This window comes from Protopterus annectens, chromosome 10.part0 (genome assembly GCF_019279795.1).
Source record: "Protopterus annectens isolate FY-2018-M chromosome 10.part0, PAN1.0, whole genome shotgun sequence".
Classification (NCBI taxonomy): domain Eukaryota; kingdom Metazoa; phylum Chordata; order Ceratodontiformes; family Protopteridae; genus Protopterus; species Protopterus annectens.
The window spans coordinates 1,133,918,340-1,133,939,518 of record NC_056744.1 but is presented as its reverse complement, the minus strand read 5'-3'; the positions used below and the strand labels follow the sequence as shown (position 1 = coordinate 1,133,939,518).

Below are 21,179 nucleotides of genomic sequence, written 5' to 3'. Positions count from 1 at the left end.
AGATTACCCAAATGTAATGACTGCAACAGTGAATACACTCGAACATCTACATTTATGGTAAGTGTACACAACTGTACTTTCCTCCAGTACAGGTTGTATTGGATGATGTCTTTGAAGGCATAACTTTACATCCTGACTCTCTACACCCTAGTGCCAGGAAACCAGACAGGTTTTGCAAAGTGTTTGAATCTCACAAGCACCTCTACAAAAATCTGAAGGCTGATCCATCTGTTGTGTCCACTGAATCCACAAAAGGTGTACCTAAAGGACCAAGGAAGTAGATTACTAGACAGATATTGGGGGAAAAAAGCTATGTCTCTGCCACCCTGGCAATGAGAGCTTTAAATTGTCAATTCCATATGCAGAAGTACCTTGGATTTCTTCAAGACAAAGTGCTACCTAAGGTAGACTCTATTGTGGATAGAACCATATCCAAGAAAATCCAAAAGATAGTAGGAGAAGCTTTACAAGTCTCCAGGCACTCCCTAAAATGTGGCTGTGAAACCTTCGATGTTTTATGCAGAGCCGATGCCACAGTTTTTGCCGTCCACAGGCATGCATGGCTATGGACCCAGCCGTTGTCAGATCAAGTAAAGACTGAACTACTGGATTTTGGACAATGAATTCTTTTTTGGTCCTTCAGCCAAACAAGTTTTTGAGAAACTGGACAAAAAGAAAGCAAATTAAAACTGTGAAACATTTTACCTGTCTCCATCTTTGAGGTACAGTAGGAATTACCTTTCAAAACCTTGATCTTTTCCACCTAGACATGACAAGGCAAAGAAAACTGCCAGTGGTAAAAGATCAAGAAAATCAAGGAAATGCAAACCGAACAATCACAAAGGGCAGGGGACTCCAAAGAAGCTACCCAGCCCTGGAAGAAACTGTGACTGTGTTCTGCCCCTCCCTCCTTTATCCCTTCCTGTGTCTTCTTTATCTCTGGCAGGAATACTCTCATTTTTCCTAGAAAAGTGAAAATCTGTCACCAGGGACCTAAGGGTCCCCAACATCATAGAGAAGGGTTACATTATTCATTTCAGAGAAAATACCACCCTTCTTGGGCATTCCAAAGCCATGAAAAGAGCAAGAAGGCCTCTTTCCACCTCTCCTTGGGGAGTTACTTCATCAAGCATCTGTTAATCTGTCCCTCCAGAACAAGAGGGAAAAGGCTTCTACTCAAGGATATTTTTAGTCCCAAGGAAAGAAGGCTTTTGGAGGCCCATCTTGGACCTCTCCGAGCAAAACAAGTTCCTCAACATTCCAAAATTCAAAATGCTTAAATTGCAGAAATCACTGCCCATGATTTTCCAAGATGCCATCATGATCACCATAGACCTAAAGGACACTTACCTCCATATTCCCATAGCAGACAGTCACAGAAAGTACCTATGATTTGTAGCAACAGGCTCCCACTTCCAGTTCTGTGCTTTACCATTTGAGCTATCTACTGCTACCATAGTTTTTATAAAATGTGTAGCTCCTGTGATAGCACATCGCTGAACTCTGTGTTCATGTTTACCCATAGAAGCCTTACAGATCATTATAGATTGTTTTCAGAAGGTAGGCCCTGGCTTAAATCTTTGAAAAATCCCAAACTCTCTGTCAAACAGGGATCCTCTTTCTGGGAGCCATCATAGACTCGGTTCAAGAAGATAAGATTGTTTTCTTTACTGGCGATATGACCAGACTGCTTCCATAGCTGCTCATTAGTGCAAGAGAATTCCTGAGTATACTGGGGCACATGGCATCATGATTTCTCATCTTTCCATTTGCAGAGTTCCATATGCAGAAACACCACTGGTTTCTGAAAAATGTCTGGGAATAACACTCACAACCCCTGGAAGCACTACTGCACTTCCTTCCATCCCTTAAAAAGGACCTCCTGTGGTGGAAGAACACCATGCAAGGGAACCCAGGGGCAAATTTCATGTTGCTAGAAGCAGACAGGACCGTTACCAAAGATAGTTTAGATATATCTGGAAGAGCCTACTTTGGTCCCTTGAAGGTAAATGGCATTTAGTCTGTACAGCAGAGGAAGTTCTTAAGCCCAAGGACACTGCAAATCTGGACAGTTGACACCACACTTATATGATACATAAACAAGCAAGGGGGAACTTAGTCGTACACGCTATGCAGCATTGCCAGAAAAATTTGGATGCTGGCTGAAGAGATAGGGTTGACCCTCATAGCCTCCTATATTCCAGACAAAAGCAATACCCTAGCAGATTCTCTAAGCATGGAACTGCTAGACTTCAGCAAATGGATGTTGAAAAGAGAGGTTGTCTTGGATCTGGCTATATAGTGGGGGTTTCCCCCTCAGCAGACCTTTATGCCTCCTTCCACAACAAGCAACTGCACAAGTTCTGAAACTGAACACAAGCTTGGAAATAGATGCATTCTCTTTCATATTGACAAACAGATTTCTGTATCCATTCCAGCCCTTACCCCTTATCCTCAGGGTACCAACAAAAATTAGGGAGGGACAGACCCAGTATGATCCGGATGCCCCCCTTCTGGCCAATACAACACTGGTTCTCTTCTCCTGTCAATGAGGGGAGCTTTTGCACCCTACTGCAGGAGATAGATCTCTTAAGCCAAGTCAGGGGGTCTGTTTTCCACCCTACCTAACCACCCTCATGTTAACTGCCTGGAGTGTTGGGTTTTGGCACCTAGTGCTACAGCCTAGCTGAAGGTCTTGCTTTCCATTCTAAGGGAAACAAGAAAGCTCAATACCAGGAAATCATATATGGAAAAATGGAAAAGATTAACCGCTTGGTGTCACAGCAATGAAACTAATCCTTCTCAAGCTCAGTTTTGCAGTGCACGCCAGGCCTGTTCAGACTGAGAGTTGCCTATTCCGCATTAAGGTGCACACGCATTTACAATATCAGCATGTTTGCACAGTGTGCTACCTGTCTTCTCACATCGCCACATGAACATTTTTCTAAAAGAGTTGATTCACACTAGATAACCCATAAGGAACCCCATTCCAGCATGGGATATAAGTTATGTGGTATGAAAACTAACACTGCCCCTCTTTGAACTTCTGCCACTGCCTCTCGAAAGGTGCTCACCTGGAAGACCACCTTTATTATAGCTGTTGCATCAGCTAGAAGAGTTTCTGAGATACAAGCCCTCGTGTAAAGAACCTTTTACTGTCTTCCACAGGGATAGGTTCACCCTCAGGTGATATCAGAGCTTATTTTAAATAAGGCTATCCGCCTACCAGTCTTCTACCGAAATCCACAGAACAAGGCAGAGCAAGTCCTCTACTCCCTGGATGTGCACAGGCAGATCTAGTACTATCTAGACAGGACAAGAAGCCCCAGTAGAGCAGAGCAATTGCTGGTTGCTTTTTCAGAGGGTAAAAAGAACAAGCCTGTTCCAAAAAAAAATCCTCTCAAAATGGATAGCTAACTGCATTAATTTTTGTTGCTCACACAATGGAAAGGATTTACGTGGACATATTAAAGATTACTCCACCAGACATGGGGCAACTACCACTTCTTTCCTCAAAGCAGTTCCCACCCAGGCCATCTTAGAAGCGAAGCCGCAACATGGAACTTGGTGTACACCTTCACAAAACACTGTAACCTAGACAATGTCTCCAGGGCTAGAACTGGTTTAGATTCTGCCATCCTACAATATCTTATTTTCTGAAGTCATACAGATGGCCCACTACCAGACTTTTAGCTTTAGGAGTCCTCCCAAGAATCAGTACTGCAACACTAACTACAAAGAAGGTAGTACAGTTGTGTCCCACTTACCATAATTGTAGATGTTTGGATTTGATCAGTTTTGCAGTACATACTCCCATCTTCCAGTACCTCTGTCTGCTAATCACTTGTCTACCCCTTTCTGGGTGCAGAGGGTAGAGGATTTTTTTCCACAGTTACTGCTCTTATCTTCATCATTCCCTGTCTGCGTCCTATGTTTTTTTTCCCTCCTTCTCACTTAAATTGGGGAGGTTGTGCTGTCCTCTGGCATCAAATTGCCTGTTCACTGTTTACAAAGATCTGAAAATGGAGCCAATGAAGGCCTTTCTTATGCCCTGACATCGAGATGTCAGGCTTTGGACATTCGAAGGCTAGGATGACATAAAGACTGGAAATGAATCCAGTCACAGGTTTCTGCAGGGCAGGAAGACCCAAGAATCAGTACTGCAACGTTGATCGACTTGGACAACTGCAGATGTTCTATAGTCCTATCTTGCCTTCATTCTTACACTTGGGATTGGAGCCGAACCTCAGCTCTGACTTGGCCATTATCTAGCTCAAAAACTTCTGGTTGGTTCATGGCTATGAGGTAGCCCATAATGCACTGCTAACATATCCCAGATCTCGTTTGCCACTCGTTGAGCTCAAACGTGTTTCTTCTTGGCCGTGGCTAAGTGAAAAATGTTCTATATGTTTTTCTAGTTATTTGCTGACTAAAAATATTTGTATTCTCTGGTTTAGTGTTTTATTACATTCCGTGTCTGTTTTAGACAGTTTGCTGCTTTGTTTGCTCTGTTTGTACTGTTTGTGCCTTTTTTGATTGGCCGTCCTTCCATTGGCCTTGCGTATCCCTGCATCACTGTCACTTGCTGTGCTAATTGTTCAATTGTTATTGTCTTTCTGTTTCACCTAGAGCTGGGCCCATTTAAATTAGAGGACCTAGTTCTCATTTTTTTCTTTCTATCTTCCAGGGCTAGGCCCATTTAAGTTAGAGGACCTAGTCCTCTCTCCGTCTGTTTGTCTTTGCTGTTGCCTCAGGACTAACTGTTAGCAGAGGTAGTCTTTATTCATTCTTACATTTAGTTGTTTATTGTACTAATGTCTAAGGATACTAAGGATCACAAGCCTTCGGGCTTTAAAAAATGTACTAAATGTGCCCAGAAAATGTCTTTGATGGATGGGCACAGTCTTTGTGTGTACTGATTGGGTGCTGTTCACCTCTGAGTGTCTTGCTTGTTTTGTCATGCCTTTAGTCCCCGTGTTCTTCAAGAGAGAAAGAACAAACCTATCTTGAAAGGCCTGTTGAAACATTCTTTTGAGGATGAGTTGGCTTCTTCTTCCTCCAGCTCTAAGTCTCCATCCCCTAAGAAAGACAAAGCCAAATCTACAAAAAGGCGGTTTCCCACTCATTCTGTCTCGTCGGAGCCGCCAGACAAAACTACCAAACTGACTACATCCTCGTTGGCTCCACTGGTTTCGGTGCTGACAGAGGTTTCTATTGTGGATCCATCAGTTTCGGCTCCAGGAGTTTCGTAGCCGATAACTGAGCGTGTTTCTCAGAGCCGGTCAGCTGAACTCCGACCGGTCTCCCCGACTCTTAGGTTCATAGGTAGGTACTAGGCTATTGGCCCTAGGGCCTATATAAGCCTAGCCAAAGGTACCCTGGCTTTCGCCACCCAAGAAAATTATTTTCCTGTGCCACTGTCGAGTAGAGCCACAGAAGTGATCCCCGGGGTGAATTTCCTATCTCACATCCAATCATCAGGATTTTTCTTGAAGAGTGATAATGAGGAGCTTTGTTTGATATAGATAGGTAGTTTGTTCCAGAGTATGGAAAGTCTCTGGGACAGGACTCTATCCCTCCAGCATGTTCTGTTTATTGTGGTGACGAGGTTTAGGTCCCTAGAGCGTGTAGCTCGTAGGGATTGGGATTTCTTTAAGTGGAGCATGGCTAAAAGCTCTGGGTTTGACATAGCTTTGTGTGTTAGGCAGAGATCACCTCTGAGTAGGTGATATGCAATGGAGTAAAGCTGCAGTTTTTTGAGACTGTCTGCAAAGGGCATCTCTTTGAGGCCGGTAATCTTCTTTGTGAGGTATTTCTGTGGCCTTTCCAGTTGTTGTAGATGTCTTGTGAGGTACATACCAAAAGGGGCATTGTACTCTATAATGGGTCTAATGAGTGACGAGTAGAGGGGAACAATGACCTCTTTTTTCCTGGATGAGAAACCTTTTGTGATGAGGTGTGCCACATAGGATTTCCTGACTACTGTGGCGATGTGATTATCAAAGGAGAGATTACTGTCCACCTGTGTCTCAAGGTCTCTTATCACACTTTCGGTGTTAAGTAGACTACCACCTATGTGGTAGTTCATGGGTACTGAGTTTTTACCAAAAGGAATGATAATGCACTTTTTGGCATTGAGCTTGAGGCCATGGCTTTGACACCAGGCATCTATCTCAGCAAGACCCTTTTGTAGGATGTCCACATCTTTTCGAGTTTTGATTATGGCTCCTAGTTTGCAGTCATCTGCAAACTTCATTAGCCAAAGACCTTCTGTGTTGGCCTGTACTTCAGAGAAGTAGATACCAAACAGGAGAGGACCCAGGACTGAACCCTGTGGTACTCCACTTGTCACTGGGCTGAAACTGGATTTGGAGTCTGCTACTTTCACAGTGTGGGTTCTGTCAGTGAGCCAGTTGGCAACCCATCTTGTGACATAGGGATTTATACCTAGTTTAGTGAGTTTATCTATAATTCCAGAGTGGGGGATGGTGTCAAAAGCCATGGCGAGATCTAGATAGGCTGTGTGAACCATCTTACCCTCATCTACGGCTTTGGTGACTGCTTCAAAGAAGTCTATCAGGTTTAGGAGACATGATCTGCTTTTTACAAACCCGAACTGGGTGGGGTCCTGAGTTTGGAGATTACCAATGTCATTGTTTATAAGTTCCATGATGATACGCTCCATAGCCTTGCAGACCAGGCTTGTTAGGCTAATGGGGCGGTAGTTTCCGAGGTCTGTGGTGGCTCCCCCTTTGTGGAGTGGGATAACTGTCGCTGTGCGCCATTCAGTGGGCACATAGCCTGAGGTGAGGCTATGATTGAACATGGTACTTAGGTGGGGTGCCAGTTCGCTCTGTAGTTCATGTAGAACACAGCCTGGGATGTCGTCAGGTCCCATGGATGCTGTGTTCTTGGCTTTGGATAGTGTGTTTTTTACCTGTGCAGCCGTGATTACAGGAACTTTGCATTCTTCTGGTATAGAGATGGGCCCTTTAGGGGATGACAGAGGGGTAAAGTTAGCACTGAACCTATCTGCCAGGATGTTGGCAATATCCGTTGGTTCTGTATATTTAGTGCCATTGTGCTGTAACTCAGAGCAGATCTGAGTGCTGCCATTGAGATTCTTGACATAGCTATAGAATGCTTTGTGGTTGTCTTTAGAGTCAGTGGCGATTTTGTTTTCATAACTAGCTTTGGAGGATTTTATGAGGGATCTCGGCTTCTTACTGAAGCTAACCAGGGAGTTTCTCCAATCATGGGATTTTACTCTTTTTTGCAACAGTTTCTTTCTTCTGTTGTAGAGTTTGTTTATGGCAGGGGACCACCAGATTGGCTTCCTTTTTTGGAGGATAGCATCTTGGTTCTGTTAGGGATTGCACGATCCATGCACTCATGTAAGTGCTTATAAAGTGCATTTGTGTAGGATTCAGCAGTCATACCTCTATTGTCCATCAGCATGGGTGTCGTGAAGTTTGCCACTTCTGTCTTAAGAAGCGTGAAATTGGCTTTGGAGAAATTTTTTACTGTGGTTTCCCTAATGGGGGGTGGGGGAGGGATGTGGCTGTCTAGGGTGATTAGCTTATGGTCGGATCTGGCCAACGAGGAATTGACCTCTGGTGTGGAGCACCGGTTGCCCATGTTGGTAATAACCAGGTCTAGGATATTGCTGCCCCTGGTGGGGGTGTGTATAAGTTGATCCATGGCATTGGAATTTATGAATTCCAGAAGATGTTGAGCACAAGAGTTGGTACATGAGTAGTTTTCCCAGTTAATGGTAGAGTAGTTGAAATCGCCCATTATTAGGGTGTTAGGTTGTACCCTAATATTTTCCAGTGTATTAAGAAATGAGGAGTGGGAATCCTGGGGCATGGTGGGGGATCTGTAGCAAGCTACAATTTGGATTGTGGTCTTGCCCAGAGTTAGTTGCACTTGGATAATCTTGGATGCATTATGCTGAGCAACTAGCCTGGAGGTGTGGATATCCTTAATGAATATGGACACGCCTCCGCCTTTAGTGTTTGGGTCCAGTGATCTAGGTCCCCCACTCTATCCTCCAGGTCCTCTAGTAGCATTTATGATGAGGACGTTGAGAGAGTGGTGCGCAGACTATTACAGACTTCGGCGTTGGCAAATTTTCTTTCGGTTCCGTCCCAGTTGGCTCCGGAACCTAATGTGACCATACACCCTGTCGATGTTCCTCCTCCGAGCCACTCTGGCACTTCGGATCCAGAGATGTCGGTGCCTCAGGTTGTGAAAAGGTCGGTTCCAGCTACCTCAGTTGGTCTCTCAGTTCCGAAATCCGCTCCGACCCCCTTCGGTGCCGTCCGTGGGGTCTAGGGTCCTTAGCTCTCCGGTCGGGCCCGAGGGGGATGCTTGGACCCAAACTTCTGTGGTTTTGAGCCTACCTCTTGGTGCTTTGGCTCTGGTGAGTTTAGACCCCACATCTGCCTCAGAGCCTATCTCCTCGGTGCTGAGGACTGCCTCTGCACCTTCGGAGCGGGGGGCATCCTCGGAGCCAGGAAGATCGGCCTTCGAGGTGACGAGGAGTGTTCTGTCCAGGTCTTCATTCCCAACCAGAGGTACTGACACTCTTCCCCCTAAAGTGCAGACTTCAGTCCCAGCTCCCTCTCTCACCCAACACAGCAGAGACTCACAGCCTCAGGAAACCTCCATGAGTGGTCCCCAGTCTTCCGTGGTCTCCCCAGAATATCCTTCAGAGGACCCCCCTCGGAAGAAAACTTGTAAAAGGAAACATGTTGACTCCCCCGATGAATCCATTACATTAGACACTGACCTTGAGGAGTCAGAATGGTCTCCCAAGTTGTTCTCTGATGATATCTCCTTCGCAGATATCCTTAAGATCCTGAAACAGAGAGGCGGCTGGCCTACCAAATCCCCTTCTGATGAGGAGTCAGTGTACCTGAAGGCTTTCGGGTCTCAACCCTCTGCCTGTTGGGTATCTCCACCTTTTGACGAGCTACTTGGATCTAGGGAGTCGAAAGGTGTGGGAATCTCCTGGTTCTGTGGAACCGGTTCCTAGAAGACCTAATACATTTTTGTCAGCTACTCAGAACAAAGACTTTCTTACTAAGGGCACCAGTAGATGCCATGCTGGTGGCAGCAGCCACCAAAAGGAACTTGCTGAAACTTCCTCCACTGTCCATCCACTGAACAAGGAGTCTCGAACAATGGATAGGTACGGGAAGCGTATCTTTTCTTCAGCGGCTTTCACACTAAGATCGCTGAACTACCTCTCTCATTTCACAAGACTCCAGAGAGATCTCCTAAGAGAACAGGGAGAGACTCTGCAAGGTAACGTATCTGAAGCGGTGTCTGAAAAGGTTGACGCACAGATGTCTACCTTAAATTCTATTGTAAACTCCTCCATGAGGCTGATATCTTACGCAGCTGATGGAGCGAGTAGGGCAGCGGGTTAAGGAGTTTCTCTTAGAAGACACTCCTGGATGCGCTTGTATAACTTTGCAGAGGCCTTTAAGTCTACATTTACCAACGCTTCCTTTTGATGGATCCTCATTGTTTGGAACCAAGGTAAAGAACACACTCACCAGGTACAAACAGGAAGGGAAACCCCTGTCTGCCGTGGGAATCTGATTTTCCATTCCTTCTAGACCCTATCCCAAAGGGCAGAAGGGCGGTAAAATGTGGTTCAAGTCGCAGAGGTTTTTCCAGGACGCACAAGGTGATTCCTTCTCCAGAGGTAGAGGAGGAGGAAATAACAGTAGATGCCGCCCTAGAGACAGGGGAGACCCGCAGAACCAGGGAGACTGTGATTCCTTTCATGGCCGTCCCTATCAGAGCTCCTGAAAGGAGGCCTGACTGCGCATCTCTGGAGCCAGTCAGGGGTCGGATATCCTTATACCCAGAAGCCTGGCACGATATCACTCAAGACAAGTGGGTATTAAGGATAATTACCAGAGGTTACCATATTCCCTTCTCTTTTCCCTCTCCTCAGATCAGACGAATACCAAATGTTTCACCCAGTCACAGGGATTCAGCAACTCTAGAAATCCAAAAGTTGCTCGTAAAGAGAGTCATCCGACATGTCCTCGCAGACCAAGTAGGATTAGGGACTTACTCCAGATTCTTTTTGGTGCCAAAAAGAACAGGGGACTTGAGACCCATCTTGGATCTCAGCAGATTGAACGAATCTGTACAGAAGTCCAAATTCCGAATGGTCACCCTACAGTCGATACTCCCGTTTTTAGGGAAAGATGTTTGGATGTGCTCCATAGATCTCCAAGATGCGTACTTTCATATCAAGATGGACAGAGCATCAAGGAGTCACTTACGCTTCTGGCTGGAGGCCAGTCATTATCAGTTTCACGCCCTGCCCTTTGGTCTCACCACAGCCCCAAGGGAGTTCACCAAATGCATGGCAGTGGTAACGGCTCACTTGAGACGGCTTGGATTCCAAGTGTTTCCGTACCTGGACGACTGGCTCCTGACTGCCACCACCAGGCATCTACTGTTACAGGCCAGGGACGCTACCATTTCAACCTGCTTGCAGTTAGGGATTACAATAAACTGGCAAAAATCTGCATTATCGCCCTCTCAGCATGTGAATTTTATTGGCACCGAAATAAATACCATCTCAATGAGGGCTTACCTTCCCGTAGAGAGAATTCAGAATCTCAGGGAACAAATTTTGAGCTTACTTCCTCTAAGAAAAGCAAAAGCAAAGTCGGTGCTCAAGTTGTTAGGGCCGATGGCCTCTACAGTAACATTAGTCCCATTAGCCAGACTGCACGTGAGGGTTCTGCAGTGGTTACTTTTTGCCCAATGGTGACTGCAACATCTACCACTTTCTCACCTCATCCTGATAACAGAATCGTGCAAACAGGATCTTCGCTTGTGGATACAGTCCAGCCATCTGGCCACAGGCAGACCATTTGTTCCGTACACCCCCCCCCCGTCACCACCGTGACCACGGATGTCTTCCAGATTGGGGGGGGGGGGCATTATCTAGGGAGAACAGTCCAAGGCACGTGGCAGGAACACTAGGCTCATTTGCATATCAACGTCTTGGAGATGAGAGCAGTGCTTCTGGCGTTGCAAGTGCGTCACACCTTTCTCTCTCTAGGGACTATTGCGATCCACTTGGACAAGATGTCGGTGGTGTGGTACATAAGCAAGCAAGGGGGGGGCCAAATTTTATCACCTTTGCATAGAGGCCCTTCGAGTGTGGGAGTGAGCAGTGTCTTCCCAACATTTTCTGGTCGCAATGCACATTCCGGGGAAAACCATCATGATAGCCGACAGGCTCAGCAGGGCTATTCTGATGCCTCACGAGTGGTCTCTGAACACACACATTGCAGAACAGATTTTTCGCAAATGGGGTCAGCCTTGCTGCGATCTATTTGCCACCCCCCCTAAATGTCAAATGCAGCAGCTACTTCACCCTAATTCCCCTGGAAGGGGAGGCACCCAGAGATGCACTCGTTCATGATTGGCCCTCGGGACATCTCTATGCATTCCCACCATTTTCCCTGATATCGAAGGTAATTCAGAAAGCAATATCCTTCGGAAGCAAAATGATCCTAATTGCTCCTTACTGGCCTCGACAGATTTGGTTCCCCTTCCTCAGACCTCATCTAATGGACGAACCATGGACTCTGGACCCAGTGCCAGATTTGCATTACATGTCAGGAGTGTTTCATCCCTCTCTCCACACCCTCAAATTGACAGCTTGGCTGCTCCAATTCCATCCCTAGTCAGACTTTTCCCTTGATGTTCTACATATTCTGACATCTTCTCACAAACCGTCTGCCAGAAAGACTTATACCAGTAAATGGAAAAGGTTCTCATTTTGGGCCCGTGAGATAAACCTCAATCCTTATACAGCTCCCATTTCTGCCATTTTGGAGATTCTTACTCAGTTGTTCCATCAAGGTTCAGCAGCTGCCACTATTAAAGTTCAACTGGCAGCCATTTCTACCTTTCACTTGGCTAATGACCCTAACCTTATGGCACATAGACTGTGTAGAGCTTTCCTTAAAGGGGCCACCTTATTACGACCTCCAGTCATGGATCCGGTGACACCCAGGGATTTGAATTTTGTTCTCCATAAACTTACTTCAAGCCCTTTCGAACCTTCAGCAACTTGTGGCCTCAAGTTCTTATCTTGGAAAATTATATTTTTAGTGGCTGTTATATCTGCAGGGAGGGTCTCTGAACTGCAAGCCCTTTCCATTAAGCCCCCTTATTTGGTGTTTCACAGAGATAGGGTCTCCTTATGGACAAACCCTTCTTTTGTTCCTAAGGTTTTTCTCAGGCCAATATGAATCAGTCCATCGAATTACCTGTTTTCTTCCCTAATTTTTCTAACAAGGCAGAGTACAGATGTCACCAACTTGACGTGCATAGACAATTGCACTTTTATCTGGACAGAACTAAGAATTTCAGAAGGTCATATCAATTGTTTATTTCCTTTTCAGAGGCAAGAAAGGACCTTCCAGTTTCTAAAACCACATTGCCTCACTGGATTGCCAGCTGTATTTCTTTTGTCTGTACATCCAGTGGCAAAGATCTTCCCTTCAAGGTGAAAGCTCACTCTACCAGATCTGTCTCTATCTTGGTAGAACTTCAAGCAAAAATTCCTATAGATAACATCTGTGCAGCAGCAACATGGGCTTCACGTCATACATTCATTACTCACTACAAATTGGACATGGCTTCCAGGAACAGATCTTCCTTTGGTTCCACAGTACTCAGGAGCATTTTACAGTAAGTCACCCAAGATAAAGGTGCTGGGGACGCTGTCCCAAGTGTAAGAATGAAGGTGAGAGAGGACTACAGAACATAACGAAGTTATGTACTTACCATAATGTTCGATGTTTGTGGTCCATCTCGCCGTTCATTCTTACAAACTCTCCCTCCTGCCCCCTCTTTGAGGACCTGGGGGTAGAGTGACTACTGCCTTTTAGTTATGTTGAGTCCCTTCTACATGGTTTGTTCTTTGTATATTTACTCCTTGCAGCAAACAAGATCTGGGATATGTTAGCAGTGCATTATGGGATACCCCCTAGCCATGAGCCAACCAGAAGTTTTTGAGCTAGAGAATTGGCTCCGATCCCATGTGTAAGAGTGAAGGGCGAGATGGACTACAAACATCGAACATTATGGTAAGTACATAACTTCTTTTTATGGTTACTGCAACACAATTGTACTTTCTCCCCTCTTTTAGAAATGACCAGGGGCAGTTACCACAGGCTTCATCACAGACTTGATCTATTCACACAAGAACAGGGGTGTTTGATACACCTCGACATCAGTCAACTTCAACTGACTGCCTGGATAATAGGGTCTGAATTCCATTTTAAGCACCTGTTTACTGAGGACGTGCATCAGGTATTCATGGAGGCAAGAAAGCCTGCTTTTAAAAGATTATATATTACCAAATGTAAAAGGTTTTCTAGTTGATGCCAACAGCATAGCCAGCACCCATTCAAGGATAGTTTTCTCTGATTTTACAATATTTGTGTGAGTTACTATCCTGTGGCCTTGTTCCTCTGTCAAGGTTCATTTGTCAGCCATTTTAGCATGTATGCCTTTGGATACTCCTCTTTCAGTACAGTCTCATGTCAAAGGGGTTTTGTATAAGAGGTCTCCAAGAAAACTGGTGGTCCCTTCTTGGGATCATAATTTTGTGTTATAAAAACCAACACTTGCTCCATTTAAACCAGCTAACCAGGCTAACTTGAGGTTCCTGGCATAGAAAAATAGTTTTAGTTGCAAGCAATTATGTTGAACGTCGTTTGAGAAATAATGAAATGCCTAGTGGTATCTGAGTTGACTTTAAGCCAAACTATGCAGCTCCCCATTTTTGTTCTGAATGTAAAAATGAGGGCGAAAGGAAACTCCATACCTTATCCACAGACAACTCAAGTAGTATCTTGAGAGAACTAAATCTTTCAAATCTTTGGATCAGTTGTTATTTTCTTGTGAAGTTAAGATTAAGGGACAACCTGTGTTAAAACAGACTGTTTCCAAATGGTTGTATAAGGTTTTTACCTTTTGCTATACTTGCCTTAAAAAAAAAAAAAAAAAAAACTTCCAGGCAGGGTTAAGAACCACTCTAAAACAGCCTTGGCTTCATCTATGGCTTTTTTGGAAAGGGTTGGGTTCTAGAAGTATTCAAGAAGCTGCTGTTTGGTCCCCTTTACATACTTTTGCAAAGCACTATAAGCTTGAAGGTCCAGATCAGGCTTTGCTAGGACCATTCACCAGGGGTTCCTGGACTCTTGTCCTTCTACCTCTCAAATGTAGTTAGCCAAGGGTAATCAACCCATGTAGCTAGTGCTACAGCAGTAGTAATAAGTATGGTAAACATGGTACAGTTTTGAATATAAATTTACCGTAACAGTAGATGTTTGAATGATCACTGCTGCAGTAGCCGCTTCCTCCTTTCACCCCCTTGTTTTTTTGTGTGTTTTTATGCCAGTATGTGAACATTTATTTTTGTTGTTCCTAGAGTTGTTCTTTCAGAGCTAGCCTCCCACCGTCCCTCTCTGTTGTCAGGGAAGCACTGAACGGCATTGCACCTAAACTAGTCTTTTGGTCAGATCAGTGCAAGCTGCCTGACAGTTTGGGCATGTGGGAAGTGCCCTGAAGCTTCATAGGTTGGTACTAGGCTATCAGCCCTAGGGCCTATACAAGCCTAGCCATAACAATTCCCTGGCTATTTCTTCTCACACTATTTACTTCCCTGGACCCATGTCTAGCAGGGCGACTGACGTGATCCCCGGGGTGAATTTCCTTTCTCCCATCCAATCGTCAAGGTTCCTTTTGAAGAGGGCCAAAGAGGCACTCTGCTTGACATGTATGGGCAATCTATTCCAGAGTCTGGGGAGTCTCTGGGTCAGGAACCTATCCCTCCAGCATGTTTTGTTTATTGTTATGACAAGTTTTAGATCCCTGGAGCATGTGGCTCTGAGGGATTGGGATTTCTGTAGCATGTCCAACAGCTCTGGGTTTGACATGGCCTTGTATGTTAAGCAGAGATCGCCTCTGAGCAGACGATATGCAACAGAGAATAGCTGGAGTTTTTTAAGGCGGTCAGCGTAGGGCATCTGTTTTAGGCCTGTGATTCTTTTAGTGAGGTATTTCTGCGGCCTTTCCAGTTGTTGCAGATGTCTTGAGAGGTAAATACCAAATGGGGCGTTGTATTCTGTAATGGGTCTAATGAGGGATGAGTACAGTGGGACAATGACCTCCTTTTTTCTGGATGAAAAGCCCTTAGTGATGAGGTGTGCCACATAGAAGGATTTCCTGACTGTTGTGATGTGGTTATCGAAGGTAAGACCACTGTCCACCTGTGTCCCCAAGTCTCTTATCACACTTTCTGTGTTTAGTGCACTGCCACCTATATGGTAATTCACGGATACATGTTTTTTCCCAAAGGGGGTAACTATACATTTCTTGGCATTGAGCTTGAGCCCATGGCTCTGGCACCAAGCATCTGTTTCTGTAAGGCCCTTTTGTAGAGTATCCACATCATTTGGGGATTCAATAATGGCTCCCAGTTTGCAGTCATCTGCGAACTTTGTTAGCCAGAGTCCCTTGGTATTGGCCTGTACTTCAGAGAAATAGATGCCAAACAAGAGTGGTCCCAGTTTACTTACACAGCTTTACTTTTGTTTGAATGAATCCCTCATTCAAGGCAAAAGTGGTTTCTGTGTTTACTTTAAATCAGCCTGTTCATATTTTTGTTTTCTTTCCCCATCCTTAAACAGAGAGGAAAGAATTGTTCATTCTCTGTATGTCCACAGACCACTCTGATACTACCTGAATAAGAAAAAGTATTTCAGGTTGTTAGACCAACTTTTTATTTATTTTGAAGGGAAGGAAAAAAAAAAAAAAAGGACAACCAGTTTCCAAGCAAATCATATCCAGAATGTTGTTTCAGGCTATTCAGATGTGCTCACTGTGGAAGGAGCCCCCCCCCCCACCACACACACACACAAATGTTAGGGCTTGCTCCACTAGAGCTATGGCTACTTCTAGTACTTTTTCAAAATGACTCTGGTAGAGCTATTCTGGAGGTATCAACTTTGTCTGCAGTGCACACTTTCAGTAGATACTGCAAAATTGATTTGTTTTCCAGAGCCAGAACAGAATTTGCTGCATCTGTTCTGCAGGGTCTTCTGGGCTGTGTTCTTTCATCCACTGCCCTTTTTGTCTAAGCTCTTACAACAATTAATCTAATGGTGTACATAATATAGTTGTATATGTAAGCTTTCTTTAACAGTAGATATCCGAGTAGATCACTGTTGCAGTGCCAATGCCCTCCCTCAGTCCACTTGTATATGCATCTGTATACATATGGATCTAGGACTTTTGATCGAAAGATCAACGGTCCGAATCCATTCCCACCAAACGCACTTCAACGAAAACGCTTTCATCGAAAAAGCGCTTTTGTTAGTGTGTTCCACAAAAAAAAAAAAAACACTAAATTAAGCCCCCCCCCCTACTTAAATATTCTCCCTCCGAGATCACACTACAGTGGGGAAAATGGAATTTTCCCTTATCCGCACCGTAGTACAACCTCCGCAACAGGCATACTTACGCAAAAGTGCTTCTTCGGTGAAAAGCACTTTCGCGCAAGTATGCTCGCGTGTAATGGATTTGGACTTTTGATCTTTCTATCAAAAGTCCTAGATCCATACATACATATCTATCTATATATATATATATATATATATATATATATATATATATATATATATGTGTGTGTGTGTGTATGTGTGTGTGTAGCTATTTTGGCTATTTTTTCCCTGGTTGGGATGGGGTCCCAATCACCGTAGTCTGATTTCTGACATGACATAAGAGTTTGTATTTTGACTTTTCTGGAGTTGGCATATCTAACTGAAGCCCCCCCCCCCCTTAGAAACAAGAAAGCTCAATAGATTAGAGCCAATATTTTACTTTTATGCCAGCGCCCTCTTGTACTTCATCAGATGTACAGTATGCAAGAAAGGTGCCCAAAAGTTTTTCTTTACTGAGTAGATTTCCAGTATCCTTGGCAGGTTATACCCCATATAGTTGTATGGTACTACAACAGTGATATATTCAAGCATCTACAGTTATGGTAAGTTTACTTACACACCTCTAGTATCTACGTTTCCTTAGGTCCAGCTTGTTCAAAATAAACCACTCCTTCCCCCAGCCTCAGTGGATGTACTCTGAAAGTAGTGTTTTGGGGCTTGAGCTGTGCATATATGTGTGTATGTGCATGTACATATGTGTTTTTTGTGTTATTTTGTTTTTATGTTGTGCTTTGCTTTTGAGCTGCACACTAAGTCTGGAGAGGAAAGGTGGAGTATGATGTATTACAAGTAAGGGAAGGAGTTTAACCTGTGAAAATTTCCTATACTAGGTTGACTGAAGCTTGCAGCTGTCAGCAGTAATGTTTAGAATGCACTGATCAAAGTCAATGTAGTCCTGTTTTGGGTCTACATTAGTTCATCGAAATACGTATTCGCTGAATATGTAGTCATCAAAGGCTAAACAGTTTCATTACAGCGAAGCATGGAATTTTTCCCATGGTTAGAAACCACTGCGCCATCACTGCAACATTACCCTTTTTGCCAGCATAGTGCGATCCCGGAGTTGGTATATATAGTTGGGCGAGGTGTGGGGGGCACAGCCTTTACTTAGGTGGGTTTCATTTGAATTAGTGTGGTGTGTGTTCTGGATTGCTAGAGGGCGAATGGTTCCAAATCCTGGAAAAAATTCAGTGCTTCTCTGTAATGAATTTCGCTGTTTAGCCTTCATTGAGTACGTTTTTGAATACATATTTCGATTTAATATAGAGCCCCCCCCCCCCCTTTTTTATGGTAAGTACATTTTTTCTGTCTTCTGTGAGGCAAGTTCCCACATAGTTGACATCACTTAGTTTCTCACAACATTGAAAGGCCCCTCCCATCCTTCATACAGCTTATTCTGCCAAACAGTTGTAATCCCTATTACCATTGTTTGATGGTGTGGTCTGACTCTGTCTACCTGATCATGCCAAACCTTTTGTTGCTGTTATGCTTGAAATAGGTACTCTCATACCAACCCCAAGATCTCTCTGGCTTAGTTGTGAAATTCATCAGCACGTATTTCACAACAGAGTCCTTGTGGGAATCACATTCACCACTACTCTTACCATGAATAAGTTTTGGTATGTTCCTCTCCCTGTAACATGAAGTAGCTCAACTGGTGTAAAGCCTGGGGATTCATAGGACACCTTTGTGCATCAAAAAGGGGAAATGTGGCAGTTACTGCACTGTAGTTACTTTCAGCATTACCTTATGAACAGAGATAACCTATCCACCAAACCATTTGTTTGTGTATTGTAGTGGGCTAGTTTTTGAACTTCTTTCCCTCACAACACTTCCCCAGTCAGAAGAGCAGGTTTGACAAAGTTAGCCCTGATATAATTTAGTATTCTCCAGTAAAAAACACTCTGCTGAAAATTTCTAACAGAGCATTTGCTATCTTCCTTGCCTTTTATTTCAACTTGAAAATATGGGAAAGGTAAGCTAAAATGAAGTAGGAAATAACTTTTCTGAAAATGAACACACTCTTGGTTGATACAGATTAATTACCATGATGGCATGTTGTTCTTTTCTGCAACAAAACAAGGATTTGCAATGTCATTTTTTTTTCTTAGATTTTATGCATTCACTTGAAGAGGTTCCAACATGAGCTTATGTTCTCAACAAAGATCTGCACTCATATGTCTTTTCCTTTGGAAGGACTTGACCTTCAGCCTTTTCTTGCCAAAGACAGTACACCACAAATAAGTACATATGACCTGTTGTCCGTCATTTGTCATCATGGAACAGCCAGCAGTAAGTATATTTTAAAGTAAAACAATAAGTTACATATGTGAAAATGCCCAAGTTCTCTGGTAAGATCTTTGTAAGGGTTGGTGGTATTATGAGATTGATCACAAGTTTAAGTTCACGATGAAACAAAATGTATGCAATTTTGCTAAATAAGTTGCTCATAGATGGCTTCAAATTATCACCTACTTAGAAAGTTCTTTCCTCCACATGAACTTGAGTTAATGTTGTAGTAAACATGTTCCTTGAAAAATGACAAAGCATCCCTTGTCATGATATAAACTTATTTGATTACATTCCATGCTCAGTAGAAAAGATATAGACCTTACCGGCATATCATTTTCCTTTTTTAAGATTCTGTGTGCGTCTCCTAGGCAGTTTTATATCTCGTCTCTGCTTGGATCAGTGCTTCTCCTTTGGAAGCTTATATAGGCACTTTTAATATTTTTTGTATGTAGCACTGTAATGGTAAGATTTTATCTTCTGTCCTCCTTTCCTCTATCTCTTTCCAGAAAATTCTCTGTTCCTACCACTGTTCTTGTCTGTGCCCACTGCCCTGCAAGGATTATTCCAGAATCCAAAAAATAAGGCAGTGGAAGGTTCACCATGTAAAACTACGAACTTTATTAGATACAAACTATGAGAACGCAATAAAACAAATGCCTTAACTGAATCACCGCGCTTTCGTCAGTACAACTTCATCAGATTCATCAGCAATGCTAACATTACCAACAATACAATGGTATACCTTGTAATATTAGACGGGTTTTGTCGCGCCCATATATTGGTGTTACAAGTTTGATTGGCAATTACATTTATCTCCTGACAAATATCTAAGAAAATTTATCATTGCAAAAGTTGGTTAAATTATGTCTTAGAAGGACTTGGGGGGGGGGGGGTGAGTGTACAATAATTCAAGACATTTTCCCTGTCTCTGCTAGATTTAAGTTCTTGGGGGAGTATGACACAATTTTATACCTATACTACACAGTTGCTGTTGAAGTAATCAGTCAGCTTGCATGATGTATTATCACAGTACAGTTTAGACACTAGTACCCGACCCCGTTACATTACTCCTGCAAACACAACTAAACCTGTTCTAATCTACATTCTCTAGGTAGAGATAAAGTTTAAGTTGAAAATGTTAATGATTTAATTACCTACATTCTTTTGTACAACCTCTGTTTACCTTGGGGAATAATGAATAAGCTTTCTTTGCTTGCATTTCACAGTACTGTACAACAGCAAGCATTTTTTATGTATTTATTTATCCTTTGTTGATCAGGTTAGTCCCAATAGGCTAGTGGCCTCTTTTCAGGGGACACCTGTGGTGGTGTTTCTACTACTAGGTGAAATTTGGACTCATCATCGGGGAAGTTCCTCTACTTTTTTGATAGGTGGTGTGGGATCTAGTGAGACTGTGCTGTGAAGCTTTATCTCAAGCTAACACAGCTAGTCTGCAAAGGGGGTATGACCTTATTTCCCCCTTGCTTGTTGATGTACCACATGTCTGTGCTGTGGCATTGCTTGTAACAACTTATAGAGATCCAAGGGACCAGAGATGGTTCAGAGAGTCGAGTATGTAGATAAAGGCAAACATCTCCTTGATATTTATGTACTTGAGTCTGTCCTTGGTGTCCCACATCCCATGCACTTTTATACCTCCTGAAACTCCTCCCAAAGCAAGGTCCAAAGCATCAGTGGTGACTGACTGCTTTGGAACATGGAGAGACAAGGGGAGACCTGAATCTGAGGATATCTGTTGACTCCACCAAAAGATTTGTCTTTTGACAAACTCCAGCACTGTGATATGAAAAGATCAAGGATGATGATGCTGATACCAAAGAAATTTCAGATACCAGTGTATCTTTCTCATGTGGAATCTTGCTAGGGGTAATCATGAGAGTCTTAAATGCTATGAGAACCAAAATCCTGAGGTATTCCCTCATAGTGACAAAATGATAAAACATTCCTCATACTTGAATAATTTGTCAGAACAAACTTTTAACACATGAGAGTACAGTTCAAAATTCTGCAAATCAAAGGTGCAGAAGTATATACTTTTTTCCATACCTATCAATTTTTCCATCCTTATCAGAAAGAGTAGGATTGGGAATAACTAAGTGCTTAGCAGCAGTGGGATCAACTAAAGCTATAGCTGCTGGGTCAGGTTTGGCAATAGTGTGAAAATTTAAAAGACTTGAACATCCTATCTGCCTTTTTAGGGGCAGCTGGCTGACTATCAGGAAAAGGGCAGACAGTAACAAACGCACATCCTGTACAGCATACAGAACAGAAGGAATGGATGTAAGTTTTGGAAAATCCTTC

General features: G+C 43.5%; 1 protein-coding gene across 2 annotated transcripts in view; it reads left to right on the top strand.

Moving 5' to 3' along the window:
* USP33 (ubiquitin specific peptidase 33) overlaps window positions 1-21,179 on the top strand; it is a 1,637,494-nt gene that overhangs the window by 1,038,245 nt on the left and 578,070 nt on the right. For both annotated transcript variants that reach the window (XM_044085858.1, XM_044085859.1), the window contains exon 17: window positions 18,677-18,857. In XM_044085858.1, coding sequence (XP_043941793.1) covers window positions 18,677-18,857 — 181 coding nt within the window. The remainder of the gene's footprint in view (window positions 1-18,676; window positions 18,858-21,179) is intronic.